The 25,975-nt window shown below is 40.9% G+C and overlaps 1 protein-coding gene across 3 annotated transcripts in view; it reads right to left on the bottom strand.

Moving 5' to 3' along the window:
* pde3b (phosphodiesterase 3B) overlaps nt 1–25,975 on the bottom strand; it is a 197,944-nt gene that overhangs the window by 33,485 nt on the left and 138,484 nt on the right. For all 3 annotated transcript variants that reach the window (XM_078220754.1, XM_078220755.1, XM_078220753.1), the window contains exons 3-4: nt 21,810–22,067; nt 16,349–16,506 (exon numbers count right to left, since the gene is read on the bottom strand). In XM_078220754.1, the coding sequence (XP_078076880.1) occupies nt 16,349–16,506; nt 21,810–22,067 (416 nt within the window). The remainder of the gene's footprint in view (nt 1–16,348; nt 16,507–21,809; nt 22,068–25,975) is intronic.

Genomic DNA, 25,975 nt, shown 5'->3' with positions numbered 1-25,975 from the left:
AGCGCAGTGGTTAGCACTGCTGCTTCACAGCTCCAGGGTCCCGGGTTCGATTCCCGGCTCGGGTCACTGTCTGTGTGGAGTTTGCACGTTCTCCTCGTGTCTGCGTGGGTTTCCTCCGGGTGCTTCGGTTTCCTCCCACAGTCCAAAGATATGCGGGTTAGGTTGATTGGCCAGGTTAAAAAAAAAATTGCCCCTTAGAATCCTAAAATGCGTAGGTTAGAGGGATTAGCGGGTAAATATGTGGGGGTAGGGCCTGGGTGGGATTGTGGTCGGTGCAGACTCGATGGGCCGAATGGCCTCCTTCTGCACTGGAGGGATTCTATGATTCTATGACATAAGAGGGCAGACAGGATTTCAGAGTAATGTTCTACTTGAAAGACAGTGCATCTAACAATGCTGCACTTCCTCAGTACGTCACTGATATCAGCCTATGTGCTCACGTATCTGAAGTGAAATTTTAGCTTTCTGAACATAGTGTACTGACCCAAGGCAGATACCTATAATGACAATACATTTGGTGTTTCCAGCATAACGACTATTCATCCTTCAATGAAAAGTGAGCAAAACCCATGGGAGATTTACGGGTCTTAAAAGAGAAGGGAAACTACTTTATGATTGGATCTTCTGACCTGAAGTCAGAAATTTACAAGCAGATGCACAGATTAACCTTACAGGTTTACATTAACGTTTTTAGAAAATTTAGAAAATAGTCAGGCAGGATTAAGAGTCAAACATAACTTGTTCCAGACAGCTCAGCAGTCATGAATTTGTTTATTCTTTGAGGGGATGTGGGCATTGCTGGCAAGGCCAGCATTTATTGCCCATCCCTAAATGCTCTCGAGCTGAGTGGCTTACTAGGCCATAGCGGGAGGCACTTAAGAGTCAACCACATTGATGTGTGCTGATGTCAGACCAGGTAAGGGTTTAAATGTGAATATATCGCAAAAAAAAATCAAATACTGTGCAACTTAAAAAAAATACATGAACACACAGAATTAACTTCAAAGGAAAAAAGTTGACTACTTGAATAAATACATAACATCTCATCTATAACTAAACAATCTTCAAATCACAGACAATATAGGCTCATTTTCTCTTCACCTTGCTTATATGCAGTTCTGTACTCAAACTGATAGCAGCGATGTGCTTTTGCAACTTTCTTCCAAAAAAATTTACTAGGTCAAACAGATTACAATGAGAACTGCACACACCAGTGATCAATACATGACAGAACACCATAATTCCTGAACCAATTCTAGGAATACAATTATCTGGCAAGAAAGATTGTTTCAACTTTTGTAAAAAACTCCAATACTTACCTTAGTTGGCAATCAGAGATCGGGGTGGGGGGAGAGAGAGGAGGAGGAGGAGATTCTCCCAGCCCGCTGCGCTGCTGAGAGACTTAAGCGGAGGCCACTTAGCGGGCTTCCCACTGGACACCACGGCCTCCGGACGTCGCCAGCTGCCGGATTTCCGGCATCGTCAGCTCTGTGCCAGAAATCGGCACAGGGCTGAATAAATTATGTAAATCATCATTTTAATATTATTAACAGGCCCGGGACTGAAGTCTCCGGTTGCTCGCTCGAGGCTGGCCATCGGGATGGTAGTCATGATCGGGGTGAGGGGGGGTCATGGAGGCCAGTGATCAGACCACGTTGGGGGAAAAACCATCGGTGGGGCAGCAATGTGAACTTGTGGGGCTGGCCAGCAATTGAGTTGGCTTGCGATTGGGAGGCCGGCAATGCGGGGCCACTGTGCATGCGCCAGTTTCCACGCCGACAGATCTGCGCATGCGCAGTGGCCCGCTCAGCGCCATGTTGCCGGCCTCTCCCCCGTTGGTCACTCAGTGATGCAGCGTGTGGGAGATTCATTCTGAAACTCCCACTAAAAAATCAGTGGGATTTACTCTAGTTTTTACACAAATTCAGCACTTAGAATTTTTTGGGAGAATCCTGGCCCGGGAGTTCGAAGGCGATAGTTCCCAGACCCAAGGACTTCTGCATTCACGGCAACTGGGAACTGGTCACCATGTGCAGTTTGAATTTGTCCATTTTTACATCTTCAGGCTGGGAATCGGCTCTCCCTAAAAACAGTCCCTGGTAAGGGACAAGGGCAAAGATCAGAAACAGATCCTGCAAGTAAAGTTGAGAAATGGGCAGAGAAAAACAGATCCAAGTTAAAGAAACAGCTAGAAGGAGCAGACTTGAATCAAAGTGGGCTCAGGAGAATCCCTGAAGAACGAGAGGTCAGCCAAAGATTGGTGACTCCATGCTACCCATAAGTGCAAAACTACCCTTGTGGAACAGTGATGTTATGTATGACTGTAGATCTGAAAGTGTGCTTGGAAGGCAAAGTGTGAGTGCACACAGAGATGCAGAAGAAAGGAATTCCAGAAGATAGAAACCCTGGAGGTGTATTCTTACTGAAGCTGTCCTGAGTGAGAGAGACTTGTGGATAAAGTTCCAAGCTAAGTTCTTCAAAAATGGAGATTGGAAACCCTTGAGAAAGACAGAGTTTCAGTGAGACTGGTTGGCTCACGGTATGACTAGCATTTGGGTGGGTTGTTGAAAAATCCATATAATCTGCTTTGGATGCATCTGTCATGTACTTTGGAGTGTGCTGTGTCTGACCACAGTTGCCAGTTGGTTCACAAGTATTTATCACATACTTAACCTGAATATTAACGTATGCGTCCGTGTGCCGAGGTCCTCTCGGCCAAAGGTGCCCAGATAATGTTTGCTGCAGTCATCTGCATTGGAGCAGAAAGATAAGCAACCAGTCTACATCTCAGTTGCATGTACTAGGACAGCACAAAGTAGGAGTACCCAAAAGCAATCATGTAAATCCATCTTGTTGCATTTGGGTCTCACTGGATGAAAACTTACTATTGAATATCAAAGAATTGGCTTTGAGTATTGAAGTAAGGAATCATAGAATCCCGACAGTGCAAAAGGAGGCCATTTGGACCATTGAGTCTGCACCGACAACAATCCTACCCCAGGCCCTATCCCCAAAGCCCCACACATTTACCCCGTTAATCCTCTAACCTACACACCCCAGGACACTAAGGGGGGAATTGAACATGACCAATCAACCCAACCCACACATCTTTGGATTGAGAGGGGAAACTGGAGCACCCAGAGGAAACCCACGCAGACACGGGGAGAACGTGCAAACTCCACACAGACAGGGACCCAAGCCGGGAATCGAACCCAGATCCCTGGAGCTGTGAAGCAGCAGTGCTAACCACTGTGCCACCATGCCGCCCAAAGGTCATGTTTTACTTCAGATAATGTTTTGAGAGCTAATTTCTGCAGCTTTGGGCTGCCACGAGCCAGTAAGCTCCTGAGAAAGAGCTCATGAAAAGATTTGTGCTCATGAGGGCAATGGTGAATGTATTCCATGGTATAATGCCATGCCTGGCCAGTATGGCTGTATGAGGGAGAAGACAATCATTTATATGGGCGTTTAAGGGAAGCACAGGAGAAATGTTTCTAAGTATCTCTCCCTGGCAATGTGACCATGAGCCTGCAATCGTGGCCTTCTAAGCCCTTTTTGTCCAAACTCCCTTTCACCCTCTTGAACCCTCTGCTTCTCTGGGTGCTGCAGGGTCATCAGCCTGAAATGTTAACTTGGTTTCTCTCTCCACAGATGCAACCAGGCATGCTCAGTACTTCAATCATTTTTTTTGGTTTTGCAGAGTTAGTTCCTAATTGCTGTTGTGCACAACTACGCCTATAACAAAATGTTAAGAAATTATTTCGCCTCGAATTAGAAATAATTACTGCTGTGTCTCGAAGAACCCTCACCTACTTGTGAATTTTATTCCTCAAATTTATGGTGCTAGAACCTTACACTTTAGTATAAAAGAGTTTTGCTACTATAACAAAAATGAAGTCTCATTTTTTTCTCCATTAATATGTCTGACTTACAGTGACTTTTATTTGCATTTTCTGACACTTTAGAAGATCATTTTTACAATACAAATAGAAAACATTTGGATTGCCAAACATTACAAGATTGTTGCAACATTGTTATTTCTACCTGATCGAGTTGAGCTTACCTGTTGGATAATATTGCATTCAATGCCTTTCCAAAATCTATCCTTTATTTACCCTTTCCAATATGAACACGAGGTAATTCAGTTACATGTCACAGGAACAACTACTCTTGCTCCCCAGGATGATGCCATCCTGACAACTCAATTCATTCTTGCGGGTAGAGAATGGTTTCATTTCCTCAGAAACTGGCTCATATACCCATCCCATAGTATTTTGTTTCTCACTTTAGACAGAAGTGAATCTCAATTGGTCTCGTTCCTGATCTGCTTTTCTGAGATTGGTAACGTATCTAAAAAATTTAATACCATGATGACCTGTGTTCGTGGAGTACGTGATACTTTCTTGTAAGGGTAGGCAGCTAACAGCATCCTCATTCGTTGCATGTGTTCCAGGTCAGTGCTTGAAAGTATATTCATAGGTGGACGGAATTAAGGCCCATTATTGAATTCTTGCCAAAGCAATCAGTAGGATAGCCTTGTCCTCTTAGAAGAGACTCAGTGGTTTGTAGTCAGAAACTTTGCGAAAGTATCTGCCATTTAAGTACTGGTGGAATTTCTTGATGCCAAAGACGACTGATGGGCCTTCCTTCTCAATTTAGGTATAGCCTTTTCCAGCTTCTGAGGGGGTTCTTGCCACATACCCTATTGGCCTTTCAGGGCCAAAGTCCACCCCAAGGGACAACACGATGCAAACACCTTCCGCCATCTGTGAATGGGTCAAAGTGCACTATCAGATTTGAGGAATGTAGCAATTGCTTTACTCTATTGAAAGCATCGCCCTGGGGAGCCTTCCAGGGCCAATGATGGTGTTTCTTTAGCAGAATATGCAAGGAGGAAAATAACGTTGATAAGTTTGGTAAAAAGCATCCAGGGGTACTTGACCATCCCCAAAAACAATTGGACATCTGTTGCGTTTGTGGGGGCAAGCACCTCCTTGATCACCTTGACCTCGTTTCCTATGGGGTGTAATCCTTGTGCATCTGCATGGTGCCCCAGGAAGGTCACCTCAGTGGCTTGAAAGGCGCCTCTTTCTTGAAGCGAACACCAGCCTCCTGAAATCTCTGACACCTCTTGTTTGCAAGATGCTCGGTCTCTGTCGATCCAATTATAAGGACTTCATCAAGGTATACTACAACCTATGGTGGCCCCTGTATCATACTCTCCATTTTCCTTTGGAATATTGTACATGCTGAAGACACATCAAAAGGCAGGCGCATATACTGGAGCAGACCTTTGTGTGTGTTTATCATGACATACCTCCGGAAAGCTATGACAAGGATGGAGAAATCCTTCAGTGATTTGGACAAGTTGAGTGGGCAAGTGATTGGCAGATACAGTATAATTTGGATAAATGAGAGGTTATCCACTTTGGTAGCAAAAATGGGAAGGTAGATTACTGTGTGACTGGCCATAACATAGGAGAGGGGAAAGTGTAATGAGACCTGGGTGCCCTCATACACCAGTGACTGATGGTAAGCATGCAGGTGTAGCAGGCAGAAAAAAAAGGCAAGTGTTATGTTGGCCTTCAGAGCGAGAGGATTAGAGTACAGCAACAGGGATGTCTTGCTGCAATTAGACAGGGCCTTGGTGACGCCACACATGGAATATCGTGTGCAGTTTTGGTCTCCTTATCTGAGGAAGGATGTGCTTGCTCTAGATGGAGCACACAGAAGGTTTACCAGACTGATTCCTGCAGTAGCAGGACTGACGTTTGAGCTGAAATTGAGTTGGTTAGGATTGTATTCGCTAGAATTCAGAAGAATAAAGGGGATATCTCATAGAAACCTATAAAATTCTAACAGGACTTGATAGGGGTAGATGCAAGAAGGAGGCTCCCCTTAGTGTGGGTGCCCTGAACCAGGGGGTCACAGTCTGAAGATACAGGGTAGACCGTTCAGGACAGCGATGCCGAGAAATTTCTTCGCCCAGAGAGTAGCCAACCTGTGGAATTCGCGATTGAGGCCAAAACATTGTATGTTTTCTAGAAGCAATTAGATATGGCACTTGAAGTGAAGGGGATTAAAGAATATGGGGAAGGCGGGATCAGGCTATTGAGTTGGATGATCGACCATGATCATAATGAATGACTGAGCAGGCTCAAAGGGCCAACTGGCCTCCTTCTGCTCCTATTTTCTATGTCATCTACTTTGAGTTGTTGGATGTGTGACTCACATACAGCTTTGTGCAAGATTGACCTCTTTCCAGCTTTGCATATGGGTCTTCAATTCTCAGGATTGGATATTTATCCAGCTTGGCGGCTTGATTAACTGTTAGCTAATAAATCACCACAAATGCGGGTGCAGGTTCAGTACGGGGTATATTGGTGCTGCCCATTCCATGAGCTGAACTGGCTGACTAATGCCTAATTCTTCCAACCTGTTTAACTCAGTTTTCATTTTCTCTTATACGGCACATGATACCGGTCTCGCCTCTGGATCCACATAATCTTAGCTTGTAGGTCTTTCATTTGCCTAATTAATCACAGAACACACTCTGGTCAGTTTAGGCCAGCATCCCCCCACTCTTTCCCGCACTTGAAAAATCATGTCCCAATTCAACCAGATTTCTTTAAGCCAATCACGGCCAAGAAGGCTTGGTCCTTCACCTGTCACTTATCACTGGGAGCTGGGTAGACTGTTGGCTGGAGACTCATGGTTTACAGGTACTATTGTGGTGCCTTTTATTTTTGCTTCTCCTGTATAAGTCTTCAACTTGGCAGAAGTGCCCTTCAATTTCAGTGAGTTGGACTCCCTCTCAAGTACTGAAAGGTATACTCGCCCATCACTGGCTGATGTCCCTGTATCCACTCCCATCTTAAAAGGCTTGCCATTTACCCAGAGCGTTACAGAAATACGGTTTACCTTGCCTGTTTGTAGATTAAACAGAGTGAATACCAGAATCACAGGTGCTAAGTTCTTCCACATTGTATACTTGTAATATCTCAGTTAACCGATTACTCAGCAACCTTGACTTAGCTCTGCACTGTTTCATCAAATGTCCTCTTTTGTGACAATAAAAATACTCAGCCTTCTTAAACCAGCATGATTCAGGAGTGTGGTTACCTCCACATCAGTAACATTCCACCTTAAGCATGCATGACTGACTGATTTTCTATTCTGTACCTTTTTGTATTTGTTGGAGCTGAAATAATTTCCGGCTTGGTGGCTGCTTCAGTGGTTTTAGTGCCATGGCTGCCTGAAGGTTCCTGCCCTAATAGGTGAACGGTGCCATTTTGTGCTCTCTGCAGCTCATGCACCTTTCTCAGTGCTTTCCATAGCCAGCACTATCTCCATTCCTCATTTCAAATTTATGCCAACTTCAGTGAGCAGTCTGCATTGAATAGCGTGTTGTTCACGCCATAAACAAATGCATCGCATAACATGCTATTTAGGGTGGCTCTAAAATCACAATGCTCCAATAGTTGCTTCAGTTTAGCAATCTAAGTCACGATCTATTCTCTTGGGGCTCTCACCCTCAAAATAAATTTGAATCTCTGGGGTATAACTGATGGTTGAGTTTGGAATTGAGCCTTCACTAAATCCACAAGCTAACTAAATGATTTGGAATCAGACACGCTTGGGGCTGTAAGGCTATCAATAAGACTATAAATCTGAAATCGACAAACACTTGAGAATTGCTTTGCATTTTGCCCCATCCTCTATTTTGCTTGCTTGGAAATAATACCCGAGGCATTTAACATGTTGTGTCCATCCCTCCGTGGAGGAGTCAAATGGGTGCATTTACCCCAAGAGGAGCATTCTGGTGAGCTTTTTTTTCCAGACTTCAATTAAAACAGGATAGTCACTGGTTCCAGGCCAGAGACAGTGTTAGGATAAATTATTCTCATTGCCAGATATAAGGATGCTACCAGACATAAAGATGCAGTTTCACAGACTTCATTAACAAACGCAAAAAGGATTCATTAACAGGAATTATTCAGCAGCCTCATGGCTGCAACTAGCTCCCAAAATGTCTCTTTGCCAAGGGGCCTCTCTCATCATGGGGTAATTCCACACAGTCCGATTGGTCAAATGTGACCCTTACTCTGCTGTGTCGCCCTTAAAGGGACAGCACAAGCAACAAAAAGACATTATATCATCTGAATATCATTAAGTATTTTATCTATATTGAAGTATTTTAGACTGGAGATTTCAGTTCATAGAAATATTTTTGACATGGAACTAGCATGGTTATAACATTTATGGTTTTTATAACAGATGGACATGTAAAATACAAAATAAACACCAACATGGTTTAATCCCATGATCAAGTGGTACGAATATAAATAGCAATGACTGCTCAAGAAATAAAAAAAAGTTAATCCTTCTGATAATCCCCATGATCAGCATTGGGAATCACTAACTGACCTCCCAGTTGGGCTCCAGGTGGAACTTGCATACCGAGTCCTGTATAAAGCAAGACCCTGAGAGAGTCCATTAACCCTTTAGTCCTGGTTGGGAACCTGCTGTGTTCACCACAGGCATGTGGTTATTGCTTATTTTCATTTCGTGCAATAAAAGCATAGTTCCTTCACAGCTGACTTTTGGAGTTATTATAATCCTTTCCCCCAGTTTTTTAGATATTCCTTTACTGTAAATATTATGCCAATAACCTAGACAAGGGATGCAGTAATAGTCAAATGTTTGCAGAGTTTCAAAATGACTCTTGGAGCTAAAGACCTGAAAATTTTAACTTATGCTCTCTTCCACCGACGATAATTTCATGGTAACCATGTTCAATAATAATTTATCAAGACACACTCTTGCAAGGGTACAGCACAGCTAATGTCACAGAATCATAAAATCGCAGAACTGCTTCAGTGCAGGAGGCGGCCATTTGGCCCACTGTGTCTGCACCGTCTCCCTTAATGAGCAATTCATATTGTACCGTTCTGCTACCTTCTCCCTTTAACCTTTCATTCTTCCCTTTCAGGTAACAGTCCCTTTTGCCATTTCTTTTCATTTTTCCATTCTGGTGACTTCTAAATGCAATTCAAGAATAATTAATAATATTTGATAAATTAGTTCTGGTATGGCTGCCATCTTGTTCTGAAGCTAAACGCATCAGTGCTAACTGATGAGGTAACTGCATTAGTACAGCTGCAGAAGGGGATCTAAATCTCTCTCTCACTTTTCGGACAACCATACAGCACAGGAGGTGACTATACATAGAACATAACAGCGCAGTACAGGCCCTTCAGCCCTCGATGTTGCGCCGACCTGTGAAACCAATCTAAAGCCCATCTAACCTACACTATTCCAATGTCATCCATATGTTTATCCAATGACCATTTAAATGCCCTTAATGTTGGCGAGTCCACTACTGCTGCAGGCAGGGCATTCCACACCCTTACTACTCTGAGTGAAGAACCTACCTCTGACATCTGTCCTATATCTATCACCCCTCAATTTAAAGTTATGTCCCCTCGTGCTAGCCATCACCATCCGAGGAAAAAGGCTCTCACTGTCCACTCTATCGAATCCTCTGATCATCTTATATGCCTCTATTAAGTCACCTCTTAACCTTCTTCTCTCAAATGAAAACAGCCTCAAGTCCCTCATATACCTCCCATCATGCCTCTCAAAGTTATCCAATCAGCCCCACCACCCTGTTCTTTCCCCTTTATCTTGGTAATATTTTCTTTTCAAATATCTATCTTATTTTCTTTGGAAAGTTGCTATTAAATCTATTTACACCCTTTCAAACAGTGTTTTCCATATCCCTGGTGCACAGATAAAAATCTCATCTCCCCTCTGGATTTTATGCCACTAACCTTAAATATGTCTTGTCAATGGAAACAGGTAATCCTTGCATACTCTATCAAAGCCCTTCTAGCTTAGAAAACCTCAATTGAACTTATCCAGACCTTTCTCTGCTTTAAGGAGAACAAATCCAGCTCCTCTAGTTCCTCTATATAACTGAAGGGCCATGTACTATGTGAGATGATCATTTCTATACCCATTCCTGTGCCACTGACATTTTCACGTGGTCCACCATAAACTTAACCAATGATTTATATAGGTTTAGCATAGGTTTTTCTTTTTATACGCTATTAATATATTTACGAAGTCCAGGATCCCACATACTTTTTAAAGCTTTATTAACTTTGATTGCATGTGTGTATATGTGTGTGTATGGATCCTTAAGTTGCTCTATTCATCTGGCCCTTTAAAATTGCACCATTAAGTTTATATTGCTTCTCCTCTGCCTTTCTATCAAAACGCATCAATTTCAAATGTCATTTGAATTTGATTACTGTTGGTAAAAAATTTCACGAGTCAATGGCCGATGTTGAGGTTAGAGATGGAAGAAAAGGAAAAACACAGAACCATCTTGCTACATTCTATAGATCATGCCAAAAGCCTAGAATTTGATGGAGTGTGTCTCATTTATTATTATTTTTGCTCAGATCAAATAATTTTACATCATTAGTTTCTGATAGAGCTGGCACATGAGGTCAATGGGGCATTTGGAACCTCGATAAACAACGGTTCCAACAGTCCACCCATTTCCTAAATCTATTAGGTTCAAGAATGTAGGAAGAAACAGAGGAACAAAGAAGAAAGAAATAGTGTGACTCAGTCAAATTACAAGAAAGGCTGAATTATGCAAAATAAAAAGCAAAGGAAATAAATTCAATAATTTCACATTTTTTAATAACTTCTAAGAACCACTTATAACCTGCAGAAAAGAAACCCCACAATTTCAACTGTTCCTGTTCTTGAATGGAGAAATTGAATTACATTGCAGGAATAAAAATCCAGTCATTAAAAGAGCTCATGTATCATTTAGTTTCAGCTCTACTTCCTGTGGTGAGTTGAACTTGCCTTTAAATAGTTTAAGAGCAGCAATTTCTTCAAACTCATGGTGAAGTTGACTGAAGCTTTAGTATGCTAATGGCAGATTGGCGCATGTTGTCCACAGGGCAAATGATATGGCAAGGCTGCAGCATGTGGGAGCTCCTAGATGCTAGTGAGGTGCAGGGCAAACCACATCTGCAATAAGTGTTTTCAGCTCAGAGTCATTAAGCTGGCCAGATTCAGGAAGGTGTGACTGCAAGTGAAGCAGATAAGGGGACCCACAGAGCAGGAGTGTCAATGGAGAGAAACTTGCAGCAAGAGGAGAAAGATCCAATCATCATGGTCCACATAAGTACCAATGATATAGGCACGACTCGGAAAGAGGTTCCGCATCGAGAGTGTGAGGAGCTAAGCAATAAATTGAAAAGCAGAACCTCCAAAGTTATATGGCGGAATTCTCCAGCTGCCACGGTCTAAAAGCCGGAAATTTTCACCCGACCGTCAATGGATTTCCCATTCTCCCATCCCGCCCACTAAAATTCCAGTGGCGGGCGGGATGGGAGAATTCCAGCCATAATCTCCAAGACCATTACCTGGGCCATATGCAAATTGGCAGAGGGTACACTAAATAAGGGAGATGAAGATGTTGTTCAAAGATTGCGGTGGGTTCTGGTTTGCTGAGTCCAGTACTGGGAAGTGGGGTCCATACTACTGGGATGGTTGACACTTGAACCGTGCTGGGATCAGTGTTCTTGTGAACTGCGCTGGGATCAGTGTTCTTGTGAACCGCTGTAGCACAAAGGTATTTGGGGTTCCTTGTCCACGAAACCCAGAAAGCTAGCTTACAGGTACAGAAGATAATAGGGAAGGCAAACGGAATGCTGGCTTTTATTTCAAGGAAGCTGGAGTATAAAAGTAAAGAGATATTGCTACAACTGTACAAGGCATCAGTGGGGCCACATTTAGAATACTGTCTCCAGTTTTCGTCCTCTAAAGGAATAAAACATTATCACGGAAGGCATTACAGAGATTTATGGAGGATGATCTGAGGCACGAAGAGACTGCCAAATGAGGAAAGATTTAACAGCTCGGGTCTGTACTCTTTTGAGTTCAGAAGAATGAAAGATGCTATGGTTGAAACAAGATTCTCAGGGGGTTAGGCAGGGTAAATGTTGGGAGATTGTTTCCACTCATGGAAGTGTGTAGGATTAGTGGGCATAGTCACAGAATAAGTGGTGCTCATTTAGGACAGATTTGAGGAAAACATTATTCTCTCAGAGTGGTAAATCTTGGGAATTCTTTTACCCGGAAGCTGTGGAGACCGAATCCTTGAACATTTTCAAGACTGAGATTGACAGGTTTTTAATCCATAGGAGAATTAAGGATGACAAAGATCAGGCAGGAAAATGGACTTTGAGAGTGTTAGATCAGTCAAGGTCTTATTAAATGGCGGAGCAGGCTCAAAGGGCTGAATGCCCGACTCCTATTCCCTATTTGAGGGAAGTAGGCGGGGTGAAGAATCCCACGTGGGCAGATATGGTTTATCAAAGAATTGAGACAAGGCAAGTGTGGAAAGTATTATATGGGAATGATAAACAGCTCATTACAGGAATGGACAGAGAGTACAAGTCCAAGAGGAAATTCACAGATAATGCTAGAGGTTACAAAAATAATTAAAGGGCATAACTTAAGGCTCTATATCTGAATGCAGCAGCATTCACATATCACAGAATCCCCACAGTGCAGGAGACCACATGGCCCATCGCGTCTGCACCAACTCTCCGACAGAGCATCCGACTCAGGCCTAACCCATCCCCGTAACCCCGGTAATCCCCCTAACCTACACATCTTTGGAGACTAAGGGACAATTTAGCATGGCCAGTCTATGCAACTTGCATGTCTTTTGACTGTGGGAGGAAACCCACGCAGACATGGGGAAAATGTGCAAATTCCACACACAGTCCCAAAGGCTGAAATTGAACCCAGGTCCCTGGCGCTATGAGGCAGCAGTGTTAACCACTGTGCCAAAACAAGTAAATGTTAACCATTTCAGAGACATAGTTGTAGGATGGCAGGGACCTGAGTATTGAAGGATATGTGACCGTTGGAAGGATAGGAAGTTTAGACAAGTTGGAGGGGTTGTCCTGTTAATTAAAGATAATATTAGCACAATAGAAAGGGATGACCCAAATTCAGGAAACCAGGATATATGTGAAGTTTGGGTAAAGACGAGGAATGAAGAAGGCAACAAGGAATTTGCAAGGGGTGGTGTACAACAATAACAATAACCACATCGCAGGACGGGGTATCAAACTATAAATAGTGGTAACTAGTTAGAAAGGAATGAGATTATCATGGGGGATTTTAATCTACATATAGACTGGAATAATAAGATGGGCAAGGTAGTGAAGATGACAAATTCATAGGATCTTTTCCAGATAATTTCTCAGATCAGCACTGGAACCAACCAGGGCGCAGGCACGAGACCTAGTATTGTGCAATGAAATAGGATTAATTAATGTCCTTATAGTGAAGACACTCCTATGTATCAGTGATGTGGAGTTGCCGACGTTGGACTGAGGTGGGCGCAGTAAGAAGTCTCACACCGGGTTAAAGTCTAATACTCACCCGATGAAGGAGCGGTGCTCCGAAAGCTCGTGATTCCAAATAAACCTGTTGGACTTTAACCTGGTGTTGTGAGACTTATTGTATCGCAGTTATCATAATATAATTAAATTCTGCGTTCAGTTTGAGGGAAAGAAGACAAGGCCCAGGACTAGTATTTTAAACTTAATTAAGGGCAATTATGAGGGCATGAAAGCAGGGTCAGCAAATGTGGCAATTTAGTTTATGGAGAGGCAGTGGCATAGTGGTATTGTCACTAGACTAGTAATTCAGAGACCCAGGCTAATGTCCTGGGTACCCAAGTTCGAATTCCAACATGGCAGATGGTAAAACTTGAATTCAATAAAAATCTGGAATTAAAAGTCTAATGATGACCGTGAAACCAATGTTGATTGTCATAAAAACACATTTGGTTCACTAAAGTCTTTTAGGGAAGGAAATCTGCCACCCTTACCTGGTCTGGCCTACATGTGACTCTTAAATGCCCTCTGAAATGGCCTAGGAAGCCACTCAGTTCAAGGGCAATTAGGGATTTGGCAATAAATGCTGGCCCAGCCAGCGACGTCCACATCCCCTGAACGAACAAAAAAAGATAGGTCAACAGAGATGCAGTGGCAGACATTTAAGGAGATATTTCAGAACACACAGAAGAGAGACACTCCAAAGAGAAAGAAAAATTTCAAGTGGCGAAATCATCATCTGTGGCTAACTAAAAAAGTTAAAGCATCAAACTTAAAGAAAAAGCATATAATTGCACAGCTCAGAATATAAAAAACACCAAAGAATGGCTAAAAGATTAATAAGGAGGGAAATTTAGAGAATGAAAGAAAGCTTGCTAGAAATATAAAGACAACTAGCCAAGAATTTCTACATATAATTTAAAAGAATTTTAGAAAATGAGAGCGCTACCAAAGTGAGCACTGGTCTTGTAGGAAGTGAATCTGGGGAGATGATAACAGAAAATAAGGAAACAGCAGATGAATTGAACAGATTATTGCATTGGTCTTCATTATAGAGGAAGAAAGTAACATGCCAGAATTGATTGTAGATTAGTAATTGGAAGGGAAGGAGGAACTCCAGAAAATTACCACCAGGGAAGTGGCACTTAGCAATTGGCTGGAACTGCGGATCGACAAGTCCCCAGGTCCTGATGGATTTCACCTAGGGTCTTAAAGGAAGGAGCTGGTGAGACACCCGATTTTCCAAAACTCACTAGATTCAGGCAAAGTTCCATTGGATTCTAAAATAGCTAATCTAACTGCTTTATTCAAAAAGGGAGGGAGACATCAAGTAGGAAACTATAGACCAGTTACTTTAATATCTGTCTTAGGGAAAATGTTAGAAGCTATTATTAAAGACATATGACAGGGCACTTAGATAAATTCATGGTACTCAGGCAGAGTTCACATGATTTTGTGAAAGGGAAATCATTTTTAACCAATTTATTGGAGTTCTTTGAAGAAGTCACATGTATTGTGGATAAAAGGGAATTGGTAGATGCACTGTACTTAGAAGGTACTTCGGAAAATGTGCCACATCAAAGGTTATTGCGAAAAATAAAAGCTCATAGCATTGGGGGTCATATATTGGCATGGATAGAAGATTGGTTAATGAACAGGGAACATAGTAAGCATAAATGGGCCATTTTTAAGTTGGCAGGATTCGACGAGTGGGGTGCCAGAACAAATAGTGCCGGGATTCAACTCTTCACAATTTATATAAATTATTTGGATAAAGAGACTGATGGTAAGATTGCTAAATTTGCTCATGACGCAAAGATAGACAGGAAAATAAATTGTAAAGTGGGCATAAAGAGGCTACAAAAGGATAGGTTCGGTGAGTGAACAACGATTTAACAAGTGGAGTATAATGTGGGAACATGCAAGGTTATCCATTATGGCAGGAAGAATAAAAAACATTATCTAAATGATGAGAGATTGCAGAGTTTGGACATGCTGAGGGATCTGGATGTATACGTATCGCAAAAAGTTTATATGCAGGTACAGCAAGTAATTAACAGAGCGAACAGGATGTTAATATTTATTGCAAAGGAACTGAATAAAAGAGCAAGGAGGTTATGCGTCAGTTATACAGGGCAACTGTGAGACCACATCTGCAGAATTGTTACTGGTCTCTCTATTTAAGATTTAAATACTTTTGAAGCAGCTCAAAAATGGTTTATTAGATTAATAATGAGAAAGAAAGGCTGACCAGACTAGCCTAGTATCCACTGGAGTTTAGAAGAGTAAGGGATGACTTGACTGAAACATACAAGATCCTGAGGGGACTTGTGAGGGTGTATGTGGACAGGACATTTCCTCATCTGCGAGAATCTGGAACTCGGGGTCACTGTTTAAGACAGAGATGAGGAAAAAAGAAAATCTCTGAGGGTTTTAAGACTTTGGAAATCTCTTCCTTAAAAGGTGATTGAGGCAGTCTTTGAACATCTTTAAAGCAGAAGCAGATTGATTCAAGGGGATGAAATGTTATCGGTGCAGGCAGCAGTGTGAAGTTGAGGTTAAAATTAGATCAGCCTTGATCTTATTGAATAGTGGAGCAGGTTCAAGAGGCCGAGTGGCCTACTCCTCCTACCAATTCACGTCTATTGGCCTAGCAATCTGAGTCAATTAACAACTCATGGTTCATTACACAGCCACAAGTTTCTGAGTTCCTTGCATACTAATAACAGCACGCATATTAAATACATTATTTTCCCAGTAAATTCTGGTCTATAATGGTTACTAAAATAAAACAATTGTTCGCACAAGAATTCCAGCAGTTCACAAAATTCTAACTTTAAAATGCTTACATCAATTAAACTCAACAATTATGGTTTTTAAAAACGAGGAGAAATATAATTTACCTCACTGACCCACTGTCTGGGTGCGATTTCATCCCATTGCTACGATCCCATCTAAGAGGCGCAGGTTCCATTGTTGGTAAACCAGTAGCTGATGTGGTGGTTGTCCAAGTTCCTGTATTTCTTCTAAGCTGTCCAGTTGGTAAACTTCTCCTCAAGCGCTAAGTTTAGAAAAAGAAAGTGTTAACAAAAAAATTGAATAAACAGGCTTAGCTATTGACTCCAATTTTAGAAGACTCAGATATTATAGAGTAGGAAATGATTCAGTTCATTGAGTCCATTCTGGTTCTCGAGAAAGCAATTTAATCAGCCCCATTCCTCCTCCCTTTCTCCACAGCCCTCTCAATTTATTGCCTTCCAAGTGCCCATCCAATTCCGTTTCATCTCAACTTTCATCACTTTTTTGGACAGTAAGTTCCTGATCATTGCCACTTACTGTGCAAAAATATTCTTCCTTGCATCTCTTGCCCAAAAACTTAAATTAGTGTTCCTTTGTCCTTCTAACATCAGCTAGTAGGAATAAAATTATTTTGTCTAGTTTATCGAATACTGTCAGGATCTTGGAAACCTTGATCAAATTCTCCCCTCAATTCCTTTGCTCCAAGGAGAACAACCCCAACTCATACAACCTAACCTAGCTTAATTTCCACATCCCTGAAACCATTCTGATAAATCTCCTCTGCACTCTTTCAAGAATTCTCACATCCCTCAAGTGGAGCTAATATTCAGATTGTGGCCGAACCAGAATTTTAGAAGGGTTCAATACAACTTGCCTGCTTTTATACTCTATACCACTATCTACAAAGTCAATTTCCCATATGCTTTGCGAACTACTTTCTCAATATGTCCTGCAAACTTCAAAGATTACTGCACCTGAACCCCAGGTTCCTCTGTTCCTGTCCATTCTTTAGAGCTGTGCCATTTTATTTATATTGCCTTTCCCTATCCATTTTGCTGAAGATACATTGCTCCTCTCACTCGTGTTAAATTATATCTGAAACGAGGTTTGCCCATTTGGCTAGCCTATCTTGTATGTCCAGTTGTTTGCTATTATCCTTCCAGTGAGCCATACCTTCAAATTTGGTATTGCGAGTAACTTTTGAAACTTTACTCTGTATTCCGATAATCAATCTGACAACAATCTGAGGTCCCTATCTGCTTCAAGAAGACGACCATCAGCCAGTACCTAAGAAAAACCAAGCAGCGTGCCTTAATGACTATCGGCCAGTGGCTCTGACATCTATCATTATGAAGTGCTTCGAAGAAAGGCTAGTCATGGCACGAATCAATTCCAGCCTCCCGGACAACCTGGATCCACTACAGTTTGTCTACCGCTGCAAAAAGTCCACTGCAAACCCATTTCCCTGGTCCTGCACTCAACCCTGGAACACCTAGATAACAAGGGCACCTATGTCCTACTCCTATTTATTGACTACAACTCAGCCTTCAACACTATTATTCCCATGAAACTCATCTCCAAACTCCGTGGCTTGGGCCTCGGCACCTCCCTCTGCAACTGGATCCTGAACTTCCTAACTCACAGGCCACAATCAGTAAGGTTAGGCAACAACACCTCCTCCACGATCATCGTCAACACCGGTGCCCCACAAGGCTGTGTTCTCAGCCTACTATACTCCTCATATACCTATGACTGTGTGGCCAAATTCCCCTCCAATTCAATTTTCAAGTTTGCTGACACCACCACCGGAGTGGGTTGGATCTCAAACAATGACGAGACACAGTACAGGAATGAGATAATCTGGTGAACTGGTGCAGCAACAATAATCTCTCCCTCAATGTCAACAAAATGAAGGAGATTGTCATCGACTTCAGGAAGTGTAAAGGAGAACATGCCCCTGTCTACATCAATGGGGACGAAGTAGAAAGGGTCGAGAGCTTCAAGATTTTAGGTGTGCCGATCACCAACAACCTGTCCTGGTCCCCCCATGCCGACACTATAGTTAAGAAAGCCCACCAATGCCTCTACTTTCTCAGAAGACTAAGGAAATTTGGCATGTCAGCTACGACTCTCAGCAACTTTTACAGATGCACCATAGAAAGCATTCTTTCTGGTTGTATCGCAGCTTGATATGGCTCCTGCTCTGCCCAAGACCGCAAGGAACTACAAAAGATTGCGAATGTAGCATGATCCATCATGCAAACCAGCCTCCCATCCATTGACTCTGTCTACACTTCCCGCTGCCTCGGCAAAGCAGCCAGCATAATTAAGGACCTCACGCACCCCGGACATTCTCTCTTCCACCTTCTTCCATTGGGAAAAAGATACAAAATTCGGAGGTCACGCACCAACTGACTCAAGAACAGCTTCTTCCCTGCTGCTGTCAGACTTTTGAATGGACTTGCCTTGCATTAAGTTGATCTTTCTCTACACCCTAGCTATGACTGTAACACTACATTCTGCACTCTCTCGTTTCCTTCTCTACGAACAGTATGCTTTGTCTGTGAGATGCACAAGAAACAAGATTTTTCACTGTATGTTAATACATGTGACAATAAAAAATCAAATCAAATCAAACCATGTCATTCATCATTTGTGGTCCGAGCACTGAACCTTGGGAAACACCATTGTCGACCACACTCCAGTCTGAAAAATAATTAACCATAACTTGCTGTATTCTGTCCTTAAGCCACATTTTTATCCAAGCTGATAGCTGTATTTTAAGAACCTTCTATTGTAACAGCCTCAGTTAAGTGAAGCAGCTTTTTGTGGCATTTGATGAAAACCTTTTCTAAAATCCACATGGAAAGCATCCAATGCTTGCCCTTCCATCAGCTTCACTATAACTTCAGTAAAGGTATCAATTAAATTGGCTAAGCCTTATACAAATACATGCCAGCTCACCCGAATTAATTCAAATCTTTCCAAATGTCTGTTGATTTTTTCCCTAGCTCCACTTTCTAAAACCTTACCCATTATTTACTTACAACCTTTAGTAACAAGCAATATCCTTGAACCCTTTCTTGAATAAAGTTGTCACATTTTCTATTCTCCAATCCTATGGTACCTCCTATACACCTGTATCACAGGAAGATTGAAAGATTAAGGTAACCCCTTCCTGTATCTCCACACCCACTTTCTTAAGCAAACCGAGGATGTAAGCCATTTGGATCAGGTGACTTATCCAGCCTAAATATAGCCAGTCATTCGAATACTTCCTACTTAATAATTTTAACCCCATTCATTACCTCTGCCATCTCCCCTCGTACCGATTTGTCAGCATCCGCTTCCTCAATAAACACCAATTCAAATTAGTCATCAAATATTCGATACTTGCATTCCAGGCATATAACACTCGAGCTCTAATAGGCCTCTACACTACCTCTTACAACCCAGTAATTATTTATATTCCGGTCTAAGACTTTTGGGTTCCTTGTCTATTAAAAAACATTCTATTCTCATTTTCTCTCTTTGATACTCTTATTTTTCACTGTACTTTCCTTCTCAACTTGCCGTAGTGTATCAGTACACAATGGAACTGTAGGATGCAATCAGGCACGCTACTTCAATCATATACCAGGAAGAAGTTGAGCAAAAGCTACCCATTTTTATAGGAAAAGTGATAGGACAGGATAGAATAATAAGAGACAGTTGTTCTTAGGTTGCGGTCACCAATGGTGGATGGCCAAAGGAAGTGCATAAAGACAGATAAATGTTTCAAAAAGAAATTCAAACTTCCAGTGAGTACCTAAAAGGATGGCACAGTAAGATATTACTCTCAAGACTTTTACGCTAACAAACTATAACTATTGACTAAACACTACTTTTCGTAGGCAGCTTATACTTAAAACTACAAAACAGAACTCTCCCCTTTTTAGATTGAGCATAACTGAAAATTCCCCCTTCAAGATTATATTTCACACTGTCCTTTAAACAGACATTCAATTCTACTGGAATCAGCCGAAAGTGATTTTTAGCTGTTAAGGGCTAGGCAAAATAATAAACTTATGGAACAGTTCCATACACTTGCTGCAAAGTAATTTTTGTAGGCAACATTACCACATTAAACATTTTAGTAATGTAGTTTATTTTTGTGAATTTTGGACTGAGCAATTTGACGACTATTAGTCACAAAGAATGTAAAACTCTATGCAGTCATCACTCAAAGCGTGTTTGCTTCATTGCCAAGTTCTCTGCAGTCTGTCTCAGTAATACATTTTAGCTCAATTTCAATTGAGCACCTCCACTCCACTACAAGACAATTTGCCATATCTTCAAACCAACTATGCTTAATGTCTCTCTCAATGAAAGTGACAGTTTAGTTCCAGTTTTATACACTTGAATGCACAAGCAAGGTTAAGGTTTCCAAAGTTGTCACTTTAAAAGTAAATATGAATAACTATTCGCTCAACCCTTCATTTTCTTTAAAAAAAAAATCAAGTAAAAATTAGTGCTGTGCTTATTTGAAATAATAATTGAAGATAATCAGGTTAGCTAAAGGAATACTGGAGATTACATTGGACAATTCCAACAGTACAGTACAGGTTGACAGTAAATCAGAAGTCTCCTTTGCACAGTGACTAATTTCTTAGCCATGGGCTTCATCAGGAAAAAAAAAATCAGGCTGTTGATTCACTGTCTGCCTATTTTGTGCTACTGGCATTGACCAATTTCACCCCCATTTCAGTCCAATGAGCATATAATGTAACTTGGCACTGCATATTATACATGATACAGTACATACTTATGATTATTGGGAATGGAATATTGTTTTTGACCTTTTCACCAGAAATTTCATACAATCTTTATCAGTGCAGAAGGAGGCCATTTGACCCAATGAGTCTGCCTGACCTTCCAAAAGTGCACTCTCACCGAGGCCTACTCCCCCACCTTATCCCTGTAACCCTGGCCAATTTGCCTAACCTGCACATTTTTGGACATTCAGGGGCAATTCAGCATGGCCAATCTACCTAAACTAACATCTTTGGACTGTGGAAGGAAACAGGATCACCTGGAGGAAACCCACACAGACACGGGTAGAAGTCCACATAGTCACCCAAGGCCGGAATTGAACCCAGGTTCCTGACGCTGTGAGGCAGCTGTGCTGACCACTGTGTCACTGTGTCCCCAATTGGAAAAGAAGAAATATTTCAAGTACAATAGAAATGCTCTGATAACTGAGTTAAATATAACCCTTACATGCAGGCATGCTTGCTGCTACTATCGTTCTGCAATTGATCAATTGCCTTTTAATCAATTGTTCAAGTGATAAATTGGAACTTATTTAAAAATAACAGGACAACTGTTGCAATTGTTTGCTGCCAGAAACTCTTTGGAAACTAGTGCACGAGTTACTTCAAAGTATGTGTGAGTCTATGTATGACAAAACTATTCAAATCACTGCAAAGCAACATCTCATATTTCTGCTGTACCGTCAGCACAACTGATACAAACAACCAAATTTCTGAAAGTCATGTCAATTATTTTACATTATAGTCATCTAACCTTTGGAAAAATTCTTTCCCCTTTATCCGATAAGTCCTCCATTTCTGAGCAGGGATAAGAGTCAGAAAATGATGTAAGGGGATTCACTCTTGGTCTATGCGTATTAGAGAACGTGAGCTGGGACGCAATCAGGCTGCTGATGGTTCGCAGAGTTGAGGTGATATTTGAAGGGAGGGACGAATCAGCAAGAAGGTCTGCAACCAAGCTCTGTGCCTCACCCATCACAGCAGGATCCACGCCATACCCACTACTAGAATTCTGAAACAAAACACAAAATTGTGGCTTTGAAAATTTCTACAATAAGTATTCAGTCATGTTTATTTTCTCTATTCGCACCAATTTACACAATTTCATTGTTACTGTCTTGGCCATTCAAATCTGTTGAAAGAAACTCAGAAAAAACTATTACAGTTAAAATCAAACATCTTCTAGTTATGTCTGATAAATATAGAAAACCGTTGAATTCAACAGCAACTTGTATTTCTATAATGCCTTTAATGTAATGAATCTTGGGATGTTTCATGTTAAATGTGCTATATCAATCTGTTCTCGTGCAACGTCCCAAGGTGCTTCGCATGAGCACTGTAAAGCAAAGTAAATACTGAATCACATATGATGTTATTAGGTCGAATGTCAAAAATCTCATCCAAAGAGCTAGGATTTAAGAAATGCGTTGACGGAGGGAAGGCAGGTAGAGTGGCGGAGAAATGTAGGGAGAGAATTCCAAAGCTTGGGGCCGAGGCAACTGAAGGCCACAAATGATGCGGCAATTACAATTGGGAAAACACTAGAGGCCAGAATTAGAGGTGCACAGATATCACAATGGATTGTGAGTTGGAGGAGATTACAGTGATAGGGTGAGCACATGGAGGCATTTGAAAACAAGGATAAGAGTTCTAAAGTTAAAACATTGCTTGACCAGGTGCTAATGCTGTATGAATTCACAGTACATTGAAAACAACTGGTTTTATTCTCCATCATAATAAAGTATATGTCTGGATAGTTTATACAAAGTTAATACATTATTACTGTAAACAGCCAGTATAAAATTATTCCATTACATCAAGCATCTCCCTGTGGCACTTTCTTACTATACGCTACAAAAAGCAAAGCAAATTTTAAATTTAAATCTTTGTTTCCTGAGGAAAACATTTATTTTCTTTTGAATGTTGTCTTAATAGTCAACTATTGAAGAAAACATATGAATGAGTTTTAGAATTTCTGAGGATTTATAATTTAATTACATTTTGTTTAAATCAGGCAAAAAGCAGAAGTACAAGCAAAAGATTGCGGATGCTGGAAATTGGAAATAAAAACAGAAAAAGGCAGGATAAAGCAGCATCTGTGGAGAGAAACAAAGCTAACATTTCGAGTCTAAGTGACCCTTCTACTTGTGCCCAGGTAGAGGAGCCCCTTCAGCCCAGGTAGAGGGGCCCGCTCATCTTTGGAAAGTATCCTGGGATCTTTTACATCTGTCTAAGAAGCCAGACAGATCCTGAATTTAACATCTCAGCAGAAAGACAGTTTAGACAGTGAACAAAGGAAAGCACATATTAGAAAGTGGATGCTAATCTGAAGACCGTTTCATTCAAATACTGGCAAGTTATCATGGCATCATAAACCTTAACATATTTCCCAAATTACCCACTGTTGTAGACTACTGAGATACAATATATTAACTGCATTACAGCTATACCTTTGCACTCAGTTGCTGTTGATTTGTCTGCAGAAGAAATGTTGGAAATAATTCCGTGTTTTACTTTGAACCTAAATATGCTGCACGAAAATCAAATGAAACAGAAATCCATATCACAAAATAACAAAACAAATAATTGTAAAACAAACCCTCTGCCAATTAGACTTCTATTGCCTTTTTGCCTCGACATACCGAACTTGGGCACGTTTTAAGAACAATGTTTTAATAGGTGTTTTTATATAGTTTGTGAAGTTACATAAAACGAGTGAAACACAATCAAACCTCCATCCACCATCCAACTTTCCAACAGTAACAGTTAATAACAGTAACAGCTTGGAAAATAAAATGAGCTTTACCAGGAGAAATCAATTTCTGGATTAATCCAATAGGCTTGTTCCAAAAGAAATTGCAATTCTAAAATAAGGAATTTTGAAACTCCTTTAACACTAAGCTAAGTCTCGACCTGTGTTTCAACTGAAAAGATTTACATTTTACATTCGTGTTTGGGTTCTAGGAAAATAACTGGTGTCACGGAGACATATAGCCTCAGATCATTATTTCATTTTCTTGTTAGGCAGCGAAGAAGAAGTACTTTTCCCCCATTTCCAATCCACATTCTTGGGTGCCACAGGTAATGTGGAACTTAACCTGGTTATTGTTATTATAGTGTGTAGTGCAGTACAATGCTCCTTGTGTCAACAGAACACAATTAACATAAAACTCACTTTAGCTTCATTGCAAAGCAACTTAATGTCCCTCATCAGCTCTGGATGACTACATATCATTCAGCACAGCAAGTGAGTTACTAGCGTCCAATGCAAAACTAGTAACCAAGTAGTTCATTGAAATTGAAGAAAACAATCAACTTAACCAAATGTAATGATTTCACTCCAAGTATTTTGTATCTTCCGCTTTGATCTTGTTTTGTGCAATATGCCGATATGAGAATCTTGTTATGAAACCCACTTTGGAGATTTGTATGAATAGAATACAGCAACTCTTTCTCCAAGTTTTCAGGGATGAAGCACACATGGGTCGCCATTTCGTGTGTGTTCACAGGAGAACTAACTCCATGTCAAAGATTAAAGCTGTAGACTTGTGTTTCACCACTTGGGGGCATATGGTACAAGGACTCCAGAGTATCCTTCAGGCGAGGAGTCCCAAGTATATTTGCTCAAGAACAAGACACCAATAAAGTATAAATATGGCTTTTCTAGTAACATTATGGATCTCTCCCACCACAACACTGCATAAGGTATGACATGACTTTTCAAAGGCATCAAGCACGGTATCATTTTTTCCCCAGAACCCAAAGACAAAAAGATGAGTTTTACGAAGAGACTTGTTGGATATGGAATGTGCTTCCAGAAATAATTGTAGCAGCGCAATTCAAAATAGTTTTCAACTTCTAACCGGCTAAATTGTTGAACAAAAATCTATTTTAATACGAAAAGGAAAGGGCAAAGGGTGAAATTAAGCACCAGCAGGGAACTGGATTCTCAGAAGTTCTGTTTTCTACCTCCAAAACTCTGCTGCTTATATCCCCTTCCGCAGCAAGTTCCACTTGCCCTATGATCCATGTCTCCTTTGATCTAGTGGTTCCTGCTTCCCCAATATCTCACTTCCAAAACATTCTCGTTTCATTCCTCCCCATCTCTATAATTTCTTCAGATATGATGTGGCATTATCCCTCTCCACTACTAATTCCTGGGCTGCTCAGTATTATAGTTTCTGCAGTTCACAGACTTTTTAGACTATAGTGTACAGTGTGACCAAATTTATTTGTTCTTTTGTCCTACCTTGGTAATATTCTGAATTTAAGCCTTGCCTCTGTATTAAGGATTCATCAATTTTTTTCAAATTAAAAAATCAACTTCTCGATATAATTGCAAATCTCCATGATGAAACTCCATGAATTGTATTTAGCTTTACAACCTAAACTTAACACTCCAAACATCCATAATCCACATAAGACTGATTTATGCATCTCTCGAAACAGGAATCATGATGTTTCAGTGAGCATTTGATGTGAATCTATACAATATTCAATCAGTTCTTAGAAGTACTTAACCTTTAAAAACAGTCAAGTACTTTGGCGAGGAGCTAATTCAATCTGTCCACGATCTTGTGGTAAGAAATAATTCTAATTTTGTTTCACGTGAAACTTACTTTGTGCTTATGTCCTCTAATTCTGAAATCAAAATGTAGAATAGCTTGCTGTTATTTACACATTTAATGGTTTCAAAATCCAAATCAGGCTTAGTTTAATGTTCTTTTGAAACAGTACAGTTCATACTTCTATTGATAAATTGAAATTCTCAATTTGCAGTGCTTTTGCAGAATCCTTCAATTATCCAGCTATTTTTGAAGGCAGTGTACCCAAAAATACACACCAAATTCAAACTTTGATTTGATTATTATTGTCACATGTATTAACATAGTGAAAAGCATTGTTTCTTGCGTGCTATAC

This window comes from Mustelus asterias, chromosome 9 (genome assembly GCF_964213995.1).
Source record: "Mustelus asterias chromosome 9, sMusAst1.hap1.1, whole genome shotgun sequence".
Taxonomy (NCBI): Eukaryota; Metazoa; Chordata; class Chondrichthyes; order Carcharhiniformes; family Triakidae; genus Mustelus; species Mustelus asterias.
Note: the sequence above shows the minus strand (reverse complement) of the source record. Positions and strands in the feature narration are given on the sequence as shown.